Source organism: Tiliqua scincoides, chromosome 2, assembly GCF_035046505.1.
Source record: "Tiliqua scincoides isolate rTilSci1 chromosome 2, rTilSci1.hap2, whole genome shotgun sequence".
Taxonomy (NCBI): domain Eukaryota; kingdom Metazoa; phylum Chordata; class Lepidosauria; order Squamata; family Scincidae; genus Tiliqua; species Tiliqua scincoides.
The window spans coordinates 249,882,802-249,906,243 of NC_089822.1; the positions used below are offsets into that span (position 1 = coordinate 249,882,802).

At 48.9% G+C, this 23,442-nt stretch overlaps 2 protein-coding genes across 2 annotated transcripts in view; both read right to left on the reverse strand.

Moving 5' to 3' along the window:
* Window positions 1-5,320, reverse strand: part of LOC136639022 (uncharacterized) — a 69,762-nt gene extending 64,442 nt beyond the window's left edge. Inside the window, exon 1 of the mRNA XM_066613051.1 lies at window positions 4,870-5,320. Within this exon, the coding sequence (XP_066469148.1) occupies window positions 4,870-5,289 (420 nt within the window). The 5' untranslated portion in view covers window positions 5,290-5,320. The remainder of the gene's footprint in view (window positions 1-4,869) is intronic.
* A 6,426-nt stretch (window positions 5,321-11,746) lies between these two features.
* Window positions 11,747-23,139, reverse strand: LOC136641878 (E3 ubiquitin-protein ligase TRIM39-like). Its single transcript, XM_066617967.1, has 7 exons — window positions 22,723-23,139; window positions 19,393-19,488; window positions 15,802-16,032; window positions 15,311-15,333; window positions 14,486-14,604; window positions 13,697-13,729; window positions 11,747-13,099 (listed from the first exon to the last, which is right to left on the reverse strand). Exons 1-7 carry the CDS (start codon window positions 23,137-23,139, stop codon window positions 12,588-12,590), a joined length of 1,431 nt encoding a protein of 476 aa, XP_066474064.1. The 3' UTR covers window positions 11,747-12,587.
* Between the last annotated feature and the right edge of the window lie 303 nt (window positions 23,140-23,442).

The window sequence follows — 23,442 nt, forward strand, 5'->3', positions numbered from 1 at the left end:
CTTGGACATCCTGGTCAAATGTGTCCTGGTATTGGACATTTGCATCAGTTCTTTTTGCATTCTGGACATTTGTGTCCCAGTATATGTATATGTATATTTTTATTAGATGTACTTTTTATTTTTGAAACACAAAGGGTTAGGGCAGGGATAAGAGGCTTAGCATGTATAACATGGAGTTTATTGCCCAGTTATAGTGATACACCCAAAGCAAAGACACAACATCGACCATGGTGTCCTTCTGGGCCAGCTGGCTGGGTTGGGGCTTGGAGGCACTGTTTTGAAGTGGTTCTGCTCCTTCCTGGCTGACAGATCCCAGAAGGTGGTGCTGGGGGATGCCTGTTCGGCACCCCGACCTCTGAGGTTTGGGGTGCCGCAGGGTTCCATCTTATCCCCCATGCTTTTTAACATCTACATGAAGCCGCTGGGAGAGGTCATCCGGGGGTTTGGAGTGGGTTGCCACCAGTACGCTGATGACACCCAGCTTTATCTCTCCTTTCCCCCTGATTCTGAGGAGGTGGTTGGGGTCCTGGATCGCTGTCTGGAGGCGGTTAGGGACTGAATGTGGGTGAACAAGCTGAAATTAAATCCGGATAAGACAGAGGTGCTCTTGGTTCGGAAATCCACAGCTCGGGTGCTGGACTATCATCCTGCTCTGAATGGGGTTGCGCTCCCTCTGAAGGAGCAGGTCCGCAGCTTGGGGGTTCTCCTGGTTCTCAGCTGCTTCTGAAGTCCTAGGTGGTGGCGGTGGCCAGGGGAGCCTTTGCTCAGCTTCGGCTGATTTGCCAGCTGCGACCGTACCTGAGCTGCGCGGACCTGGCCACAGTAACCCATGCCCTAGTGACATCTAGATTAGATTATTGCAATGCGCTCTACGTGGGGCTGCCTTTGAAGACGGTCCGGAAATTACAACTAGTACAGAACGCGGCTGATCGTGTGGTTGCCGGGGCACGTCGGTTTGACTCTGTCGAGCCGTTGCTCCGGCGGCTACACTGGTTGCCGGTTCTGTTCCAGGCCCAATTCAAGGTGCTAGTTTTGACTTTTAAAGCCCTTTACGGCTCGGGTCCGGGGTATCTGAGGGACCGCCTCCTTCCCTACAATCCGGCCCGTGCTCTTAGATCTTCTGGGGGGGCCCTTTTGACTGTGCCGCCACTAAGAGATGTGAGAGGGGTGGCGGCCAGGAAGAGGGCCTTCTCAGTGGTGGCCCCCGAACTGTGGAATACCCTCCCCTTAGAACTGCTCCCTCGTTGCTAACGTTTCGGCGTGGACTGAAGACCTTTTTATTTCAAAAAGCTTTTAATTGTTGACAGGCTGGCTGGCGTTCTTGCTTTTTATATGAAAATCCACGGGGTTTGTTTTGTTTTTAGCTTTTTAATCATTGTAAATTTTTTTTAACTGTTTTTCATGTTGTATTTTTAAATTGTTTGTTAGCCGCCTTGTGTGCCCGTTGGGCAAAAAGGCGGGGTACAAATTAATAAAATAATAATAATAATAATAACAACAACAACACTTGGCACCTAAAAAATAACAAAGACAACAGGGGAGGGGACAGGTCCACAGACCCTGTGTCATCACAGGAAAAAGGGTCTCAGCCTTCAGTCGTAAGAACATAATAAGAGCCCCACTGAATCCTGGTGCCCTCCCTTGCATCTGGCATTCTGAAGTAGCCTACTTCTAGAACCAGGAGGTTGCACATACTCATCATGGTTTGAAACCTGTGATACTTTTCCTCCAGAAGTCCAATCTCCTTTTAAAGGAATCTAAACAAGATGCCATCACCTGTCTACTCAGAAGCAAGTCCCATCATAATAAACGGGGCTTACTCCCAGGTACAGGTGGAAAGGACTGTAGCCTTAGAGCCCAAATCAGAAATAAGTCCCAACAGTCAGTGGGGCTTATTCCCAGGTAAGAATTGCAGCTTCAGAGCCCAAGCCTAGGCATGTCTACTCAAAAGGAAATCCCATTATAGTCAATAGGGCTTACTCCCCAGTACATATGGAAAGGATTGTAGCCTTAGAGCCCAATTCAGAAGTAAGTCCCATTAGTCAGTGGGGCGTATTCCAAGGTAAGCCTGGATAGGATTGCAGCCTTACAGCCCAATCGTAGGCATGTCTACTCAGCAGTAAGCCCCATCAGAGTCAGTGGGGCTCACTCCCAGGTAAGTGTGGATAGGGTTGCAGGCTTAGACCCCAAGCCCATGCCACCTACTCAGCAGTAAGCCCCATCAGAGTCAGTGGGGCTCACTCCCAGGCAAGTATGGATAGGGTTGCAGGCTTAGACCCCAAGCCCATGCCACCTACTCAGCAGTAAGCCCCATCAGAGTCAGTGGGGCTCACTCCCAGGCAAGTGGGGATAGGGTTGCAGGCTTAGACCCCAAGCCCATGCCACCTACTCAGCAGCAAGCCCCATCAGAGTCAGTGGGGCTCACTCCCAGGCAAGTGGGGATAGGGTTGCAGGCTTAGACCCCAAGCCCATGCCACCTACTCAGCAGCAAGCCCCATCAGAGTCAGTGGGGCTCACTCCCAGGCAAGTGTGGATAGGGTTGCAGGCTTAGACCCCAAGCCCATGCCACCTACTCAGCAGTAAGCCCCATCAGAGTCAGTGGGGCTCACTCCCAGGTAAGTGTGGATAGGGTTGCAGGCTTAGACCCCAAGCCCATGCCACCTACTCAGCAGTAAGCCCCATCAGAGTCAGTGGGGCTCACTCCCAGGCAAGTATGGATAGGGTTGCAGGCTTAGACCCCAAGCCCATGCCACCTACTCAGCAGTAAGCCCCATCAGAGTCAGTGGGGCTCACTCCCAGGCAAGTGGGGATAGGGTTGCAGGCTTAGACCCCAAGCCCATGCCACCTACTCAGCAGCAAGCCCCATCAGAGTCAGTGGGGCTCACTCCCAGGCAAGTGGGGATAGGGTTGCAGGCTTAGACCCCAAGCCCATGCCACCTACTCAGCAGCAAGCCCCATCAGAGTCAGTGGGGCTCACTCCCAGGCAAGTGTGGATAGGGTTGCAGGCTTAGACCCCAAGCCCATGCCACCTACTCAGCAGTAAGCCCCATCAGAGTCAGTGGGGCTCACTCCCAGGCAAGTGGGGATAGGGTTGCAGGCTTAGACCCCAAGCCCATGCCACCTAGCCCATGCCACCTACTCAGCAGTAAGCCCCATCAGAGTCAGTGGGGCTCACTCCCAGGTAAGTGTGGATAGGGTTGCAGGCTTAGACCCCAAGCCCATGCCACCTAGCCCATGCCACCTACTCAGCAGTAAGCCCCATCAGAGTCAGTGGGGCTCACTGCCAGGCAAGTATGGATAGGGTTGCAGGCTTAGACCCCAAGCCCATGCCACCTACTCAGCAGTAAGCCCCATCAGAGTCAGTGGGGCTCACTCCCAGGCAAGTGGGGATAGGGTTGCAGGCTTAGACCCCAAGCCCATGCCACCTACTCAGCAGCAAGCCCCATCAGAGTCAGTGGGGCTCACTCCCAGGCAAGTGGGGATAGGGTTGCAGGCTTAGACCCCAAGCCCATGCCACCTACTCAGCAGCAAGCCCCATCAGAGTCAGTGGGGCTCACTCCCAGGCAAATGTGGATAGGGTTGCAGGCTTAGACCCCAAGCCCATGCCACCTACTCAGCAGCAAGCCCCATCAGAGTCAGTGGGGCTCACTCCCAGGCAAGTGTGGATAGGGTTGCAGGCTTAGACCCCAAGCCCATGCCACCTACTCAGCAGCAAGCCCCATCAGAGTCAGTGGGGCTCACTCCCAGGCAAGTGGGGATAGGGTTGCAGGCTTAGACCCCAAGCCCATGCCACCTACTCAGCAGCAAGCCCCATCAGAGTCAGTGGGGCTCACTCCCAGGCAAGTGTGGATAGGGTTGCAGGCTTAGACCCCAAGCCCATGCCACCTACTCAGCAGCAAGCCCCATCAGAGTCAGTGGGGCTCACTCCCAGGCAAGTGGGGATAGGGTTGCAGGCTTAGACCCCAAGCCCATGCCACCTACTCAGCAGCAAGCCCCATCAGAGTCAGTGGGGCTCACTCCCAGGCAAGTGGGGATAGGGTTGCAGGCTTAGACCCCAAGCCCATGCCACCTTCTCAGCAGCAAGCCCCATCAGAGTCAGTGGGGCTCACTCCCAGGCAAGTGGGGATAGGGTTGCAGGCTTAGACCCCAAGCCCATGCCACCTACTCAGCAGTAAGCCCCATCAGAGTCAGTGGGGCTCACTCCCAGGCAAGTGGGGATAGGGTTGCAGGCTTAGACCCCAAGCCCATGCCACCTACTCAGCAGTAAGCCCCATCAGAGTCAGTGGGGCTCACTCCCAGGCAAGTACGGATAGGGTTGCAGGCTTAGACCCCAAACCCATGCCACCTACTCAGCAGTAAGCCCCATCAGAGTCAGTGGGGCTCACTCCCAGGCAAGTATGGATAGGGTTGCAGGCTTAGACCCCAAGCCCATGCCACCTACTCAGCAGTAAGCCCCATCAGAGTCAGTGGGGCTCACTCCCAGGCAAGTGGGGATAGGGTTGCAGGCTTAGACCCCAAGCCCATGCCACCTACTCAGCAGCAAGCCCCATCAGAGTCAGTGGGGCTCACTCCCAGGCAAGTGGGGATAGGGTTGCAGGCTTAGACCCCAAGCCCATGCCACCTACTCAGCAGCAAGCCCCATCAGAGTCAGTGGGGCTCACTCCCAGGCAAGTGTGGATAGGGTTGCAGGCTTAGACCCCAAGCCCATGCCACCTACTCAGCAGCAAGCCCCATCAGAGTCAGTGGGGCTCACTCCCGGGCAAGTGGGGATAGGATGCAGCCTCAGCTCCACTGGGAAAGGCAGGGTGTGTGTGGAAGGGTGAACGGAGCCACCCCCGGGCAGGGCAGAGCAGGCCCCTCCGCTGCTACCTTGTAGTCCTGCGCGGCCTCCTCGATGGGCAGCATGGGGTGGCACTTGTGGGTGCGGGACTCCCTGCAGATGACGCAGACGGGCGTCTCGTCCTGCTCGCAGAAGAGCTTGAGCGGCTCCTGGTGCTTGTCGCAGAGCCGCTGGCCGGCCAGGGCGGGGGCGCCGTCCAGCCGCAGGCGCTTGGCCACCTCCACCACGTTGCCCAGCTCGCGGTTGGGCCTGAAGCTGCGCTTGCGGGACCAGCGCCGGCACTGCGGGCACGACGTGTTCTCGTCCTCCGAGAGCCCCCAGCACTGCGTGATGCACGCCTGGCAGAAGTTGTGCCCGCAGTCGATGGACACCGGCTCCTTGAAGAAGCCCAGGCAGATCGAGCAGGTCACCTCCCGCTGCAGCGTCTCCAGGGGGCTCTCGGTGGCCATGGCGCGGCGCGGCTGTGCGCAGGGGGCGCCGCCGTCCCCGCACCATGTGGCTCCCCGGGCGAAGCGGATTGGCTTGAGCGAGAGCTCGCCGCACACGCACGCAGGGAGCCCGGCTCCCGAGGAGGCGGGCTGCCGTCCTCCCCACGCTTTCCTGGCAGTGAGCCGCATGCACCGTCATGGCATTGCACGCGTAGGACTGGGCTCTGAGGCTGCGGTCCTCTCCGCGCTTTCCTGGGAGCAAGCCCCATGCACTGTCATGGCACTTACTGCTGAGTAGGCAGGCATAGGATTGGGCTCTGAGGCTGCAGTCCTCTCCACACTTACCTGGGAGTAAGCCCCATTGATTGTAATGGGACTTACTTCTGAGTAGACATGCCTAGGACTGGACCCTAAAGCTGCAGTCGTATCCTCTTCTGGGAGTAAGCCCCATGGACTATCATGGGACTTACTTCTGACTAGACAGGCATAGGATTGGGCTCTGAGGCTGCAGTCCTGTCCACACTTACCTGGGAGTAAGCCCCATGGACTATCATGGGACTTACTTCTGAGTAGAAAGGCATAGGCTTGGGCTCACAGACATCTACTGGGGGTGCAGACTTTCATCACAGGGTGCAAAGTTTCTTCCTGATCCCTTCTCAGAGGGGGAGGGGTGAAACAGTGGGGGAGGGTCGTGACAAGGGTGGGTGGACAAAACAGGGGTGGGGAGGGGGCAAAACAGGGCAGGGGAGGGTGGCAACAACAGGAAGAGTCTCTGGAGTCCAGATCTACTGAACTTCCCAGTTTGGAGCCCAGGTCTACCTACCCATGCAGCAACAGCAGCTAGATACAGTAGTTTGGAAAACCAAACTCCACTCCTACGTCTCTCTGAAGTCTTTTACATATAGAATTATGTAATACATAATACATTATAAAAAAACACAGGTCATGGTTCAGGATGTGGACTCACCTCATAAGAACATAAGAACATAAGAACAGCCCCACTGGATCAGGCCATAGGCCCATCTAGTCCAGCTTCCTGTATCTCACAGCGGCCTACCAAATGCCCCAGGGAGCACACCAGATAACAAGAGACCTCATCCTGGTGCTCTCCCCTACATCTGGCATTCTGACTTAACCCATTCCTAAAATCAGGAGGTTGCGCATACACATCATGGCTTGTACCCCATAATGGATTTTTCCTCCAGAAACTCGTCCAATCCCCTTTTAAAGGCGTCTAGGCTAGACGCCAGCACCACATCCTGTGGCAAGGAGTTCCACAGACTGACCACGCGCTGAGTAAAGAAATATTTTCTTTTGTCTGTCCTAACCCGCCCAACACTCAATTTTAGTGGATGTCCCCTGGTTCTGGTATTATGTGAGAGTGTAAAGAGTATCTCCCTATCCACTCTGTCCATCCCCTGCATGATTTTGTATGTCTCAATCATGTCCCCCCTCAAGCGTCTCTTTTCTAGGCTGAAGAGGCCCAAACGCCGTAGCCTTTCCTCATAAGGAAGGTGCCCCAGCCCCGTAATCATCTTAGTCGCTCTCTTTTGCACCTTTTCCATTTCCACTATGTCTTTTTTGAGATGCGGCGACCAGAACTGGACACAATACTCCAGGTGTGGCCTTACCATCGATTTGTACAACGGCATTATAATACTAACCGTTTTGTTCTCAATACCCTTCCTAATGATCCCAAGCATAGAATTGGCCTTCTTCACTGCCGCCACACATTGGGTCGACACTTTCATCGACCTGTCCACCACCACCCCAAGATCTCTCTCCTGATCTGTCACAGACAGCTCAGAACCCATCAGCCTATATCTAAAGTTTTGATTTTTTGCCCCAATGTGCATGACTTTACACTTACTGACATTGAAGCGCATCTGCCATTTTGCTGCCCATTCTGCCAGTCTGGAGAGATCCTTCTGGAGCTCCTCACAATCACTTCTGGTCTTTACCACTCGGAAAAGTTTGGTGTCGTCTGCAAACTTAGCCACTTCACTGCTCAACCCTGTTTCCAGGTCATTTATGAAGAGGTTGAAAAGCACCGGTCCCAGGACAGATCCTTGGGGCACACCGCTTTTCACCTCTCTCCACTGTGAAAATTGCCCATTGACACCCACTCTCTGCTTCCTGGCCTCCAACCAGTTCTCAATCCACGAGAGGACCTGTCCTCTAATTCCCTGACTGTGGAGTTTTTTCAGTAGCCTTTGGTGAGGGACCGTGTCAAACGCCTTCTGAAAGTCCAGATATATAATGTCCACGGGTTCTCCCGCATCCACATGCCTGTTGACCTTTTCAAAGAATTCTATAAGGTTTGTGAGGCAAGACTTACCCTTACAGAAGCCATGCTGACTCTCCCTCAGCAAGGCCTGTTCGTCTATGTGTTTTGAGATCCTATCTTTGATGAGGCATTCCACCATCTTACCTGGTATGGATGTTAGGCTGACCGGCCTATAGTTTCCCGGGTCCCCCCTCTTTCCCTTTTTAAAAATAGGCGTGACATTTGCTATCCTCCAATCTTCTGGTACCATGGCCGTTTTGAGGGACAAGTTGCATACCTTAGTCAAGAGATCTGCAACTTCATTCTTCAATTCCTTAATAACCTCCCTGCATTACAATCTCTGAGCAAGAACTGGAGGTTGTCCATGACTTTGTGTACCTTGGCTCAACATCTCCGACACTCATTCTCTCGATACTGAGCTAAACAAGCGCATCGGTAAAGCAGCTACCACGTTTTCCAGACTCACAAAGAGAGTCTGGTCCAACAAGAAGCTGACGGAACATACCAAGATCCAGGTCTACAGAGCTTGCGTCCTGAGTACACTTCTGTACTGCAGCGAGTCATGGACTCTTCGCTCACAACAGGAGAGGAAACTGAGCACTTTCCACATGCGCTGCCTCCGACGCATCCTCGGCATCACCTGGCAGGACAAAGTTCCAAACAACACAGTCCTGGAACGTGCTGGAATCCCTAGCATGTATTCACTGCTGAAACAGAGACGCCTGCGTTGGCTTGGTCATGTCGTGAGAATGGATGATGGCCGGATCCCAAAGGATCTCCTCTATGGAGAACTCGTGCAAGGAAAGCGCCCTACAGGTAGACCACAGCTGTGATACAAGGACATCTGCAAGAGGGATCTGAAGGCCTTAGGGATGGACCTCAACAAGTGGGAAACCCTGGCCTCTGAGCAGCCCGCTTGGAGGCAGGCTGTGCAGCATGGCCTTTCCCAGTTTGAAGAGACACTTTGCCAACAGTCTGAGGCTAAGAGGCAAAGAAGGAAGGCCCATAGCCAGGGAGACAGACCAGGGACAGACTGCACTTGCTCCCGATGTGGAAGAGATTGTCACTCCCGGATTGGCCTTTTCAGCCACACTAGACGCTGTGCCAGAACCACCTTTCAGAGCGCGATACCATAGTCTTTCGAGACTGAAGGTTGCCAATACAAAATACATTATAGAATTATGCAGGGAATGGACAGAGTGGATAGGGAGATGCTCTTTACACTCTCACATAATACCAGAACCAGGGGACATCCACTAAAATTGAGTGTTGGGCGGGTTAGGACAGACAGAAGAAAATATTTCTTTACTCAGCGTGTGGTCGGTCTGTGGAACTCCTTGCCACAGGATGTGGTGCTGGCGTCTAGCCTAGACGCCTTTAAAAAGGGATTGGACAAGTTTCTGGAGGAAAAATCCATTATGGGGTACAAGCCATGATGTGTATGCGCAACCTCCTGATTTTAGAAATGCCAGATGCCAGAATGCCAGATGCAGGGGAGGGCACCAGGATGAGGTCTCTTGTTATCTGGTGTGCTCCCTGGGGCATTTGGTGGGCCGCTGTGAGATACAGGAAGCTGGACTAGATGGGCCTGTGGCCTGATCCAGTGGGGCTGTTCTTATGTAGAAAAGCAATGCAGAAAATGAGTATCATCTTATTTAGGTTCACACCAGGAGGGAAAGTGCCCTGTCTGCACCAACACTGACTTCTACAGCAGCTGTAGCCCAGAGCTGTGTCCCTGAGCTCCTATACACTCCTTCATGGCAAGCGGATGTACATGCCAAAGAGCTACTGTAGCAGGTCAGTTTCCTCCCAGATTTGACAGTGTTCAGGAGTGTCATGTATGAATTCCTCAGTCCGGTGCATATGGCTTTCAGTAGCAGCAGCTGCTGTGCACCCAGCATCCCATGCAGGCAACGTGTCCCAGTGAGATCGGAAAATGTAAGATCCCAGGAAATTTCGGGGGTTCCTCCTTTGGTTCCTGGGCCCCCTTTTTGGCCCTGGCCTGGGTACAGATTACCCCCTTTACTCCCCTCTCATGGGATGCACAGACCTAGCATGGTAAATTCTTCTAGCATAGCTCTCTCATGTTCAAAAGGGCTTTCTCCCTAGAAAGTGTGCATGGGGTTGCAGTCTTACTTTGCAGTCCTATACACACACTTACTGGGGGGGGGGGCAGCCTTAGGAGCTGCAGGGCCCAATTGGAAACAATTTTTTTTGGCTGGGCTGGGCCCCAGGTTCACAGCCAAGATCTACAGAATATTAAGAGATGTTATTAAAATTTATTATAGACTTTATATTTCTATGGCTGAACAGAAAGCCATCAACGTGTGCTTTTAAAAAGTGCATGTGAGTGAACGAACTAAATGGAGCTAAGCACATTTTAATATGTTTGGGACTGTATATTTGCAATTCCTAACATTTTGTTTCCTTGTGTTAATCACACATGTACACCATTCATCTAAGCTGTTGTCTATGCATCTCAGACATAGCACAGGTCATAATGTTTCATAACTGATGAAACAGTTCTGTCAAGTGCGGAGTTGCAGCCCTGGGTATATAACAATATGCAAACCCTGTTTCTCAGTAGACACCCCACAATCTAGACTGTACCCATTCCCTGAGAGTTATCATGTAACTCTCCTCTTTCCTCCCTGCCCAGTTGGAGCAAAACAACTGCCAGGTAGTCTTCACGGAAAAGAAGCTGGGATGGGGTGAGGGTGGGGTTATTATTATTATACAAGTCTAGAGAATTTATTCTTGGGAAAGTTCTTATTTGTAGGGAAAGTTCTTATTTGTAGTGGATAGTAATCTGTGGAACTCCTTGCCACAGGATGGGGTGATTTCATCTGGTCTAGAGGCCTTTAAAAGCGGATTGGACAGATTTATGGAGGAAAAGTCCATCACAGGTTACAAGCCATGATGACTATTGCAACCTCCAGGTTTTTAGAGGTAGCCTACCTCTGAATGCCAAGTGCAAGGGAGTGGCAACAGGACACAGGTATCTTGTCCTGAGTGCTCCCTGAGGCATCTGGTGGGCTACTGTGAGCTACAGGAACTAGATGGGCCCTCAGCAGGGCCCTTCTTATGGTATGTTCTTAATGTTGATGTTGGCATCCTTCAGTCTTGGAAGACTATGGCATCGCACTCTGAATGGTGGTTCTGGAACAGAGTGTTCTCTCCTGTGCACAAAGCCTGGGTAAAGTAGATATGGAGGATAGATTGTTACCCATGCAGCAAATCCCCCCTCTCCACGTCTCTGAAATGGTCCAATGGAAAGGCAGAAGCCAATACGGTTGGTTCCAGCGGCGTTGCAGGAGTTGCCAGAACATAACTGTGTTCAGTCATGAACTGCCTCAGGGACTCCGGCTCCGGATTTTGCCTCGAGGTTGACTCCTGAAGCCTTTTGCATAACTGGATGTAGCCACAAAGCAGTGGAGGTTTGGGATCAGAGTTTTCCTTCTCTCAGATGAGCTGCCTTCCCAGGCTATGGAGTTCCATCTACCCGGTGGCTGTTTAGTCACCTCTTATGACAAGTACAGCCAAACTGAGGGCCTATTCTTATCCCCCAGGGGTTTCTTAATGTGTGTTCTACACAATTATGAAGATGTGATTGCATCCAAAAGCCATAACAGTGAAAGTGATTGACCCAAACATAATCTAGCCCAGCAGTTAATTTTTCACCCTTGCCAACTGGACACTCCAAACAAGGAAGATAGCCACAGCCAGATGCCAGAGGCAAAAGAGAAGTGTCTCTGGGTAACGTAGTTTCATTCTTAGTTCTCTGATATAGTCACTGCTGATAACATTCCCCATTACTGTTTCTAATTCTCTGTTAAAATTTTCTGTGAGCTAGTACCCATCACTAGATCCTGTGGCAAAGAGTTATTCTAATTATGCACTGCATTTAAAAAATGCTTCCTCTAGCTTGTGATTGGCAGTTGGCTCTGGATGGGTCATGGTATGAGCATGTGGCTGTCTTCTAAGAGATTACACTTTCATTCTATGCACAATTCATAATTTGGTAAGCATCTACCATGCCCTCTACTTTTGGTTTTTCTAAACAAGAAAAACCTCTTCAGAGGAAATGTGCTCCAAATGCTTAATAGTTTCACTTACCCTTTTCTGTGCCATCCTCCAGTGTTCAGTATCCTCAACAGAATAATTAAAAGACAGGCTCTTGTTGGTCTTATGTAATATTTTATTAATTTCCAAATTCTTATTAATCTCAGAACAGTCCTATGGGAGAGGTAGTCTGGCTCTCATTTTATCGCACTAACCATTTGAAAGCTAGTCCTGTGGAATGCAAAACAAGACATGTTTTGCAGCAGAAAATGGGAATGTTCTGGGCAGTTACAAAAAATGTATTCACATCATACCTGGCAGGCGACTGGAGTTGTGGGTGAAATGAGGGCGAAACCTGTTCTCACTTAATCGACTTTTGGCAACAGTTCAGTCTTGGTTGGCAAAACTGAAGAACTTGCTACACGACTCATTTCTAGATAGGAACCACAACTGAGTTGACTGGCAAGCCAAGACTTCCTGCTCTCTGAACTGATACCTGATAGAAGACCCAACACTAGTCATCAGTCTGTTATGGCGCCTTAGTGTCAAATGCTGCATGCACAAATATCACACACTGGTGACCTGCATCAATGACGTCTGAAGTTACTGCCACCTTTTGGTTCTGTTGTTGCAGCCATAACATAACCTAATTCCTCCCCATTCATTCATAAGCATGCACTAAAAGGGTGGATGGAATCCTCCCTTTTATCCCTCCTGACTAAGTGTACGATGGACTAAGGGCACAATCCTTACCAACTTCCCAGGACCAAGAAACTTCCCATACAGGTCCAACTTGAGGATGCTTCCGTGTCTGCCCCCCAACTGTAGGATGCAGCGCATGCCTCATTGGTACAGCTATGCCAGAGCTAGGAAGTTGTTTAGGATTTGGGCCTAAGTGTATGATGAAGAAGTTACAGTGTGTTAAGAAGTAACTAATATGCCTTAAAATATGGTTTCAATTAGATGTCCCTCAGCCATCCAGGGTCAGCTGGGCAAGCAGCACCTTAAAAAAGGGAAAAATTCTCTCTCCAGAAAATGAAGCTGATGGAAAAATGAAGACCAGGTCCTTTGTGTCTGCATTTAAGAACTGCACGTGCCCCTTCTCATAGTCCACAGACACCCGGATCCTCCTGGGGGTGCAGCTGAGAGGCAGAGGTGTCACAGGGTTAGTGAGAGCCTGAAACTGACCAAAATCCCCTTGCAAGGCCCAAATCCCTTCCTCTGGAGTCAATCTGAGTTCTATCTTCCTCCTCACAGAGCCTCTGGCTACCCCTATAGCCCAAATGCCTCCATCCTCCACGTTGACTTCCCAATAGTGCCTCCCAGACGTGAATCCTTCATGGCCCAGCACACAGCAAGAAGACTTAAATCGCTTTGGATTATGTGGCACATCAGTCCTGGTGACATCCCACCTTGCACTTTTTTGATCTTCAGAAATTACAATTTGGGGATTTGCTGTGTCCGGATCAAGGATGACGTTGACTGCAAAGAGAAAGAGAGGAAGGGAATGAAAATGGTAGAATTAAAAGGACTGTGTATTCTTGGTGACATTCCAAGTCAATCCAGAGTATTCCACACGTCTACGCTTTGTAAGGGCCCAATCCTATCCAACAGCAACTGTTACCCTGCACATGCCTGATCTTGTCTGATCTTAGAAGCTAAGCAGGGTCAGGCCTGGTTGGTATTTGGATGGGAGACCGCCTGAGAATACTGGGTGCTGTAAGCTTATACCATAGTCTTTCGAGACTGAAGGTTGCCAGCCAATCCTATCCAACTTTCCAGCACTGATGCAACTGTAATGCAGTCTGTGGTAAGGGAACAAACATTCCCTTACTTGAAGAGGCCTCTGTGACTGCCCCCACACCACAGGATGCAGCATGCACCCCTCTGGCACAGCTGCACCAGTGCTGGAAAGTTGGATAGGATTGGGCCCTAAGTGTGAAATTTGATTCCCTATAGTTTTAGTACTGATGTAGCATTTTACTGCTGCAAAATGCTAGATTTGATTTAATTAATCTCTTCATCACACCAAACCCATGTAAAGAAACTTTTCCAGAAGGTTTTCCACCAACTACTTACCCCATTCTGTTCCCAGTTCAGATGGTAAAGTATCTAATAAAAAAAAAAGAGAGATGGTGTTAAGCAATGATTAATTTTAAGAGAGGAGTCAAATGTGCCTGCAAGTCCTGCTTCCCAACTGACTCAGAAATGTAGAAGGAAACTGTAGTTACATGAGAGGAGTGTGGCATATCACTGGAACCTGCCTTTATGGGCTTGAAATGATGGCACAGAGCATTTCCTCATTAGGTTCAAAGACTGAGTCTTGGCTCAAGTGAAACCCTATATTTAGAGCCAAACTAGATGCAACTTCAATCACAGGTTTGTTTGTTTGTTTGTTTTAAAATGTGCTTAAAACTGGCTACATCTTTCTCTATAAAAATCGGTTGCACGGGGCCTGATCGAAATCAGGATTGCAACGTAGGAGAAGGGGTTTAAGCCATTTCTGCCCAACGTTGCATACATTGGGACCAAATGTGTACACCTGTGGGCCGGGCAAAAATGGGTTAACCTGTACTGTTTTCCTGCTAAAAATCACTCCAAAGCTGCCTTTTATCATTACTTTTTAAAAAAAAAAAAATACATTTTAAAAACTGGAACAAATGTCCACTTTGGGGAGAACAATTTTCACTGGTAAATGACACAAGCGAAAGGGTTAATGAACACTCCCCATCAGCATCCTGGTTCCATTCCAGCTTAAGGCACCCTGTGGTTGCTTTGCAAAAAAAAAAAAGAACTCTGAGAATGAATTTATACTATTTACATATTTATACTACTTTAGAAATCACTTCTCAAGTAGGTCTTTATTACCTCTGAAGTTATCCAGGATTTTTGTGAGAACAGCATTTTTCCGAGAAAATTCACCTAGCCTTTTTTCCACCTTGATGAATGGCATCTCCTCTGGTGGCTGAAAAGGTTCCTTATCAAATCTAGAAAGAAAAAGTCATGTCAATTTTCCACCATCTTGCTGACATCTGATGTCATCTATTGTATTTTATTGCTTCAAGCTGTCTTGTTTGTTGGATTTTATATTAGATTTGCTTGGTTAATTAGTTCTAATTATAAAAAGCCACTTAGAGAATCCTAGTAGAAAAAAGGATGTGTATTTGTTAAATCTCATTGGTTCAGAGCAGTTTTTGATATCACATATATTGCAATAAATGTAATGTCCTTATGTGCTTCTGATGCACCCAGAGAAGGTATTGGGTGGGCTAGGTAACCTGTTGTCATTTCTAGCAACCAGCAAGATTTGGCTTTCTGATTTCTTGTTTCACAGAGACAAAACGTGTGCATCCCTCTTGTATCCACTGTGGTACTTCTCACTATGACAGATGGTACGTGGCTTCACTGCCACAGGGATCACAACACTGCTCTGCCTGGTCTGAGCCCACTGGAAGTAGAACAGCAATGCCCTGGTAGCAAGGGGTGGCTGTGCAGTGGCCTGGCTCTTCAGAAGAGGAATGGGTTGGGCACAATCATTACATAGCAGAGGAGGAATCGGAAGATAGCAACAACTGGAGAAGTCCTTTCCTTGCTGCAGAGACAACTTTAAGGCAAGCTGCTCACAAAACAAGGGGAAAAAAGTTGAAAAGCTTTCAGTCTGTGCCTTGAGGGGGAGTGCTAAGAGCCACATACCTGCACAAGGTGCCTCTGATATCCTAGAGAGAGAAAAGAAGGGTGGGTGGGAAGAGAAAGACAGGAACTCTGCATCACAATCAAGACAATCAACAATTATAAATTATATATATTTGTTTCCAATATATACACAAACACACACAATTTTTTTTAAAAAGACCTAAGTTACTACTTTTAATCAGCATGTACCTTCTAACACACCAGTTGAAAAATGAGTACATGACGATGAAAGCATGTGAAATTTGTTCTTTGCTCCCCCTTCCCCCACCAGCAAATGCAGAAAAACATACTCAGTAATAATAAAGCATTCATATAGAACTTTTCCTGGCTGCACTTATTTCTTATACATCATCATCCCACTATCTCATCATCAAGACCCTGTTCCTTTTCAGAGCAGCAGAGAAAGAAGGAAATCAAAAGCTACAGCTTTTCCCATTCCCATGGGATTGCAGTGTTTTATTCAAATTCCATGGAAGGTTTTTTGATCTCACCTGCAGGAATACACTGTCTGGCTGACCACACTTCTCTTCTACCTCATCGATCAAGACATTGAGAGAAATAATCTCATCAGCAAGTTTGGTGTCAAATTCCTTCTGATGCCTAACCATCTCTCTCTCCAGTTCGCTCAGCTGAGCCAGCAGGAGTTTCTCTTGCTCCTCCAGAAAGTGGTGCAGCTGCTCAAATTCAGACACAATCCTCTGCCTCTCAGCCTCTGTTTGTTTCTGTAATGGAAAGAGGAAGAGGGCAAGACAGGGCATTGGGAAGAAGGCCAGCAAGAATTTGGTTTTTGAACACATGGAGTGACTTTTCATTCAAATGTGATATTGGATGAGATCCCCCTAAATAAGCAAAAGTTAACCTGAACTACTGGAATGGTTTAAAAACCAAAACTATCCAACATCAAAGTTTGGCCATGCCACTGAAGACATGTCAGTGACATTTGAACTTCATCCCCCATGCGCTTTGACCAAATCTTGTCATTTGTCAGGAGAATGGCAGCCCAATCCTATGCATGTCTACTCAGAAGTAATTCCCATTAGAGAATGTGGCTTACTCCCAGGAAAGTGTGGATAGGATTGGGCTGTGTGTCATCAATATCAGAAATCTGATTTTTAAATGCATATCATACCCTACAGTTCCTGATGTTTTGAAATAAATTAATGTAAAATTGTGTCATTCAACTTCCTACTTTGCAAGTATGTAAGTTCTCCTCAAGGAAGGAAACAAGAGGGAACTTTACTATAGAAACAACACAGGACAACCCCAGAAGGCATACCAGAAATGCTTATCAGTGGCATCACTAGGGTTCGCATCACCCGGTGCGGGATGCCAGCATGTCACCCCCCCCATGCAGTGGGTGGGGCAACAACCCAGGTGGTGGGCGAGGTGATGTACCATCACTCCGCCCCCACTGGTTTTTTGGCTGCACTTTTTGATAGAACACATTCTGCATGAAATTATGCATTGATTGATATATAACATGACAGTATTGTTCTTCCAAATTATGATTTTAGTGATTTTGGTCACTAGTGGTGTCACACACACCCCCCGGGTGTCAACTTACTAACACCTTATTGCAGCAGTTCTCAAACTTTTAGCACTGAGACCCACTTTTTAGAATGAGTCTGTCCAAGACCCACCAGAAGTGATGTCATGGTGGAAGTGACATCATCAGGCAAATTAAAATAAATAAGTATAAATAATTAAAATAAAAGAAATAATTAAATAAGCAGAAGCCAGCCCTGATCTACCAAGTGAATTTTCTCTGTGGCCTGCCTGCAATAACACCCCCCCCCCAAATCAGTAAGGTTTTCAGCCCTACCCAGTGCCCAGTTCAATTTAAGAACTTTTGTTTAAACCAGATCACTGTCAGGACCCACCTGGCTTTGCAAGTCTCAAAAAGGTTCACCTTATCAGCTGAAGCCTCTGTTTTGATCCTTTTTAGTGGGGGGGGGGGCTGCCTTCTGGAGCACTTGTTTAGCTGCAGGTGCATAGGATCAGGACCATTCTGGTAGCCTTGCACTCTCCTTCACCTGATCTTCCACACCAGCCAAGGCATGGTTACTTTCTCACAAGTAAACACAACCGTGAGGCTTAGTTTCGCTTTCCATAGGGCTCAATACATTCATCTGCTTGGAGGGAGGGACTTCTTTCTCAGGTGTTTTTGGCAGCTGCATTCATTGGATCAGAACCATTCTGGTGTTGTTGGATTCCTCTCAGCCTGCCCTTTCCGACGGCCTAAGGCAAGTTTGCCTACTAGTGAGTAAACGCGCAATACAGCTCACTTTCCATAGGGATCCATGCATTTTTTGTACTCTGGTGTTTTGGCCATAACTTTTGATAGAAAGGAGATATTTCACTCTGGTTTTTTGCATTGCATTCCGCTCGAAATTCCGCATCTGACGGTATATAATATGATGGGGTTACTCCTAACCACCGCAATTTTTGCGTGTCACCCCCCCAGTGTGCGTCACCTCCCCTGTGCATGTCACCCGGTGCAGCCTGCACCCCCTGCACCCTCCTAGTGACGCTACCGATGTTTATTATGATTAGGCCCAGCATATTATGGGTGAATGTTCTTCTTCAGGGCCACTGATAGAGCAGAACAGCCTTCTACAGCAGTATTTCTCAATCTGTGGGTCGGGACTCACTAGATGGGTCACGAGCCAATTTCAGGTGGATCCCCATTCATTTTACTATTTTATTTTTAATATATTAGACTTGATGCTATCATGCGATGTGACTGCATTTGAGGAAATGTTACCGATCAGCTTTTTTATCAGGCTAGTATGTATATATTTTTAACAATGATAGTAAATGGGACTTACTTCTGGGGAAGTATGGGTAGGATTGTAGCCTAGGATTGTTAAAAATTTTCCTGCTTGATGATGTCACTTCTGGTGGGTCCTGACAGATTCTCATTCTAAAAAGTGGGTCCCAGTGTTAAATGTTTGAGAACCACTGTTCTACAGTATTTACTTACTTGTAATGTGGAAGCTGCTTTGCAGTACTGACGGCCCTGAAGAACAAAATTCACTCAGAATACTTCAGGTGTGATCATCATCACCCACCACATCTAATGTACTTTTTGGTATTTTCTTCTCCAGTCATTTTGTGTTCTTTTTAAACCCAGATCATAGTGGATACAATTTTCCCCTCACAGTATGTATGCCTTTTACAACAATCCATGTAAATTTATTTTTATTAAACTTCACAAAATGCTAAATGACTGAGGGCCCAATCCTATCCAGTTTTCCAATGCCGGTGCAACTGTGCCAATGGGGCGTGCACTGCATCTTGTGGTGGGGCAGCAGTCACAGAGGCCTCCTTAAGGTATGGGAACACTTGTTCCCTTACCTTGGGGTTGCATTGTGGCTGCACCGGTGCTGGAAAATTGGATAGGATTGGGCCCTAAGCGCACAATCCTACTCTGCACTGGAGCAGGCAAGCCAAGAGGCTTGTGCTGTATCCAGCGCAGGACAGGGGCCAGAATCTGCTCAGCCAGAGGGAAGGGGAAACTTTTCCCCTTACCCCTGGGTAAAACGCCCTGGCCCCTATGGGTCTCCTCAGGCCCATGCCACCTCTGGAGGAGGCACAAGTCTGAGGAGAGTAGAGCAAGCTTCAAGCTGCTTCGAACTCCACTGGGAATGGGGATTGAGATCTGGCATAACTGCCCCACCTCCCGCTCCCCGTCTGCCCCCGGGGCCGACCACCGTCCACCCTCCCCCCACCCAGGAACACCTCCGTCCTGCCTTCTCCTCACCTCCTCCCTGCCCACCCTAGAGCCTTGCATCAGCCCAGCTGTTTTGTCCCCATTCTGCCCACCCTCATTGCCACCCCCCACTCTGTTTCACCCCCTCCCACTTTGGGATGGGACCCAAAAGAAACTTTGTACCCCCTGATAAAATTCCTCTCAGAGGCGCTGCACTGCAGGATCTGAATGGCTGCCATGTGGCTTGGGAGTGGGGGCAGGATTGTGCATTGTTTTGAACAGATGTGTCCAAAATCCAGACAACATGTAACCATGGCTGCAAAGAGGCCCACATTCTTTGTTGCGATATACCATTGGGTTCCATGCTTACCAGATATTCCTGATGTCTAAGCTCTCCAGTCCGTTTTAATCCCACAACTTTTTCTATTTCTTCCTTCAAGCTCTGCAACCGACTCTGGATTTCTTTCTAAACGGAAAGAAACTGATTTTTGAACTGTGTTTTATTATGATTATTGACTCTTGATTTTCCCCTAACAGATTACATCTAATTTAGCAAAAAGAAACATACTATACCCTACAGTCAATAGAAACAAATCTTATTTATCATAGAAGAGTAGTATAACCCCAACCACACTGGGCACTTAGAGAAGCTCAGTGGCAAATTTAGGGCTCAACCCTATCCAACTTTCCAGGACAAACACAGCTGCAATGCAGCCCCAAGGTAAGGGAACAAATGTTCCCATACCTTGAGGAGGCCTCTGTGACTGCCCCACCACCACAGGATACAGTGCACAACCCATTGGCACGGCTGCACTGGCACTGGAAAACTGGGTAGGATTGGGCCCTTGCATCTCCACATAGGACACAGAAAAATTCCTGCATAAAATCCTGGAGAACGGCTGCCAGAGTACTGCAATTGATAAGTCTTCTGCAGGAATTGTCATTTTTCTGATTGCATCTTGCTCACTTGCACCGTGCTAGAGTATTTTAATCCTGTGACAACCTGAAATATATGCACACAGAGAGATGTATGGCTCATTTACCCATACTCTTGTACCTATACAGCATCACACACTTTCCTCAAGGAGGGCATATATATGGTTCTCCTGTGTTTTTATTCTTACAAAAATCCTGTGAGATAGGTTAGGCTGAGAGGGTGCACCTGAGCAAATGCCACTCAGTGTTTATCATAGCTGAGTGGGGAATGAATGAGGATCTCCTCAGTCCTAGATCAACTGCACAGTGCCTCATAACCGGGTACCTACAAAACAGTGACATCTTTGCCCAACACAGTATTTGGATATTAAGGGGTGTCACTATGGTGTGCAAGGGTTCCACAGTGTTCAGACATAATGCTGCATGCATCTGTGTCATTTTCAAAGTTAAGTTATTAAATCATAATGAAATCAAATTACATTTTAAACATTGCCCAAATCACCATCATCATCATCATCCCAGTCTCCTTGTTCTCACAGGCTAGGAAAGTGACATTTGGCACACCCCACTGCTCAGTAACAAGTACAGTACATCACCTTTCACTCAAAGGTCAAACACGAGAATCGTTTTTTAGCCAAGTTTAGAAAATGCAATTTGATCATATTTAATACAATTACATATTGTAATATGTTGAATACGATACAATTCAAAACAATTGGAATGCTTGCATTTCACGTCTGACTCTTTTGTGCTGATCTAAAACAGCAGCTCCTGTGGTACACTCTTCTGCTTCTGCACCATAAGATTCTTGGCGGAGTCTGATCCAGCTTACTACTGCAGGGGGAAGGAAGAAGATAGATGGGCAGGAGTGAAGCAGCACCTGGGTCCTGTTGTATAGGTAGATCACTGCAGTGCAATCCTACCCTGCGAAGTACACTTACCTGGGAGTGTATTCCATTGAACACAGTGGAATTTACTTCTGAGTTAGCACACATAGAATAGCACTGTTCTAGCCTGTAACCATCTTGCAGGAAGGGAGCAGCTGTACTGATGACTCCATTGGCGTCACTAGGGTTTGCATCACCTGGTCCGGGAGGCCAGCACATCACCCCTATGATGGACCTCCTCCCATGCAGTGGGTGGGGCAACGGCCATGGGTAGTGGGTATTGTGATGCATCATTGCCCCACCCCTGCTGGTTTGTTTTTGGTTTTTTTGCTATAACTTTTGATATAATAGAGATACAGGCCATGCCTTGTTATCCACTGGGGTTCCGTTCCAGAACCCCCAGTGGATTTTAAAAAAATCACTGGATACCAAATCAGTGGAAAAATAGCTTTAAAGACCCACTTCCAGGTTTTCTGGATGTGATAATGCATTCTGGGTCAATAATGGAGGCGCAAGAAACCTAGAAGTAGATCTTTAAAGCTATCTTTAACCCTAAGAAGTTTGCAACCAGTGCAGTTTAACAGTGCGAAGGTAGGAAACTGGATTTTAGTGCTTTTTCTCCTTGTTACAAGGCATTTAAAGGTGGACCTCAGTATCAGTGGTGAGTCACATCAGTGGATGCTAAATCAGTGGATTCTGAGGTCCTACCTGTATTTCAACATGGTTTTTTTCTCTGTATGAAATTACACATTGAATGATACATAAAATGATGGTATTATTCAAAAATAGCAAGATATAAAAAATTTTGGCCACTAGTGGTGTCATCACGCCCTCCCCCGTGTGTGTCACCTGGACAGGGGCGGATCCAAGGGGAAGCCATGGTCCCCCCAAACTGTCTACCAGCAGGGAAGGGCGCTCACTGGGCTGGAGAGCAAAATCAGGCGCCAGGGGAATGCCCACTGGATGGGCGCTGGCGAGATTGGCTGGAATGGGAGCCCAGGTCTACCCAGCTGGTAGACCTGAGATTTAAGGCCAGATGGGAGCCCAAATCTACCCACCCAGCAAACCTTGACCACGGAGGCCATCAAGTTCAACTCGGAGCCCAGGTCTACCTGGGCTTGAGGTTGACCTGGGTTCTGGAGTTGGTAGTGCTCATAGCCCCCCCAAACACAAACACTGGATCTGCCCCTGCACCCGGTATGGCCTGCACTCCCCCCACACCTAGCGATGCCACTGGGTCACAATCTCTTCCAAAGGGTAGTCAATCAACAATCTTGCTCCTTTCTCCATTGTGAAAAGGGGAGACATCAATATTAGGGCTGCCCAGCAACAGCAGCTATATAATTTTTGCCTCCCCTTCTCACAATTGCAATGCAATAGCAAGCAAGCTGGCCAGGTAGACTGCTGCTCCCCTTCCCACCTTAAGAACATAAGAAGAGCCCTGCTGGATCAGGCCAAAGGCCCATCTAGTCAGGCTTCCTGCACCTCACAGTGGCCCACCAGATGCCTCAGGGAGCACACAAGACTACAAGACACAACCTACGTCCTGGTGCCTTCCTCTGCACCTGGCATTCTGAGGTAGCCCACTTCTTAAATCAGGAGCTTGCACATATCCATCACGGCTTGTAACCTGCAATGGACTTTTCCTCCAGAAATTTGTCCAATCCCCTCTTAAAGGCATCTAGGCTGGATGCCATCACCATATCAAGTGGCAAGGAGTTCCACAGACTAATTACACACTGGGTAAATACATTTTTTTTTCTGTCCTAACTCTCCCAACACTCAACTTTAGTGAATGTCCCCTGGTGCTGGTGTTTGTGGAAAAAGAGCGTCTCTCCATCCCCTGCATGATCTTGTATGTCTCAATCACGTCCCACCTTGTAGTCCTGGGCAGCCTCCTCCACGGGAAACACGGAGTGGCTGCGGTGGGCGCGGGACTCCCTGCAAATGTAGCAGATGAGCGCCTCGTCCTGGCTGCAGAAGAGCTTCAGAGCCTCGTGATGCTTCCCGCACACCGCCTCCTCCTGCCCTGCCGCTTGCAAGGAGGCGTGAGCGCTCAGCCTCTTGGTGATCTCCACCACGTTGCCCAGCTCCCGGTTGGGCCTGAAGTTCCTCTGCAGGGCGATCTCCCGGCACTGGGGGCAGGAGAAGTTGCTGCTGCGCTCCTTCCAGCACTGGGTGATGCAGGCGCGGCAGAAGCTGTGCCCGCAGGGGATGGACACCGGGTCCTGGAAGTACTCCAGGCAGATGGAGCAGGTCGCCTCCTTATGGAGGCTCTCCACCGGGTTCTCCATAGCAGCCCAGCGCCTGCTGCTGCCCGGGTGGCTTTGCTCTCGCAGTCCAGCTGATTGGCTGAGCCAGAGAGGATGATGATGATGGTGACTGAGCCTGCCAGCTGCAAAGGGACCCCAACCCTCCTCGTGCTACAGAAAGGGGGCCTCCCTCCCTTCCACCCACGCCCAAAAGAGGCACCACTTTTCTGGGGACAAGAGGTTGCTTGTCCCCAGAGGTAGCTTGTTCCCAGACAACAGGGCAGAGCTCCCCAGCAATTTTCTGCAGTTTTGCCTACTGCATCATAGTTTCTCCTAAAGGATGCT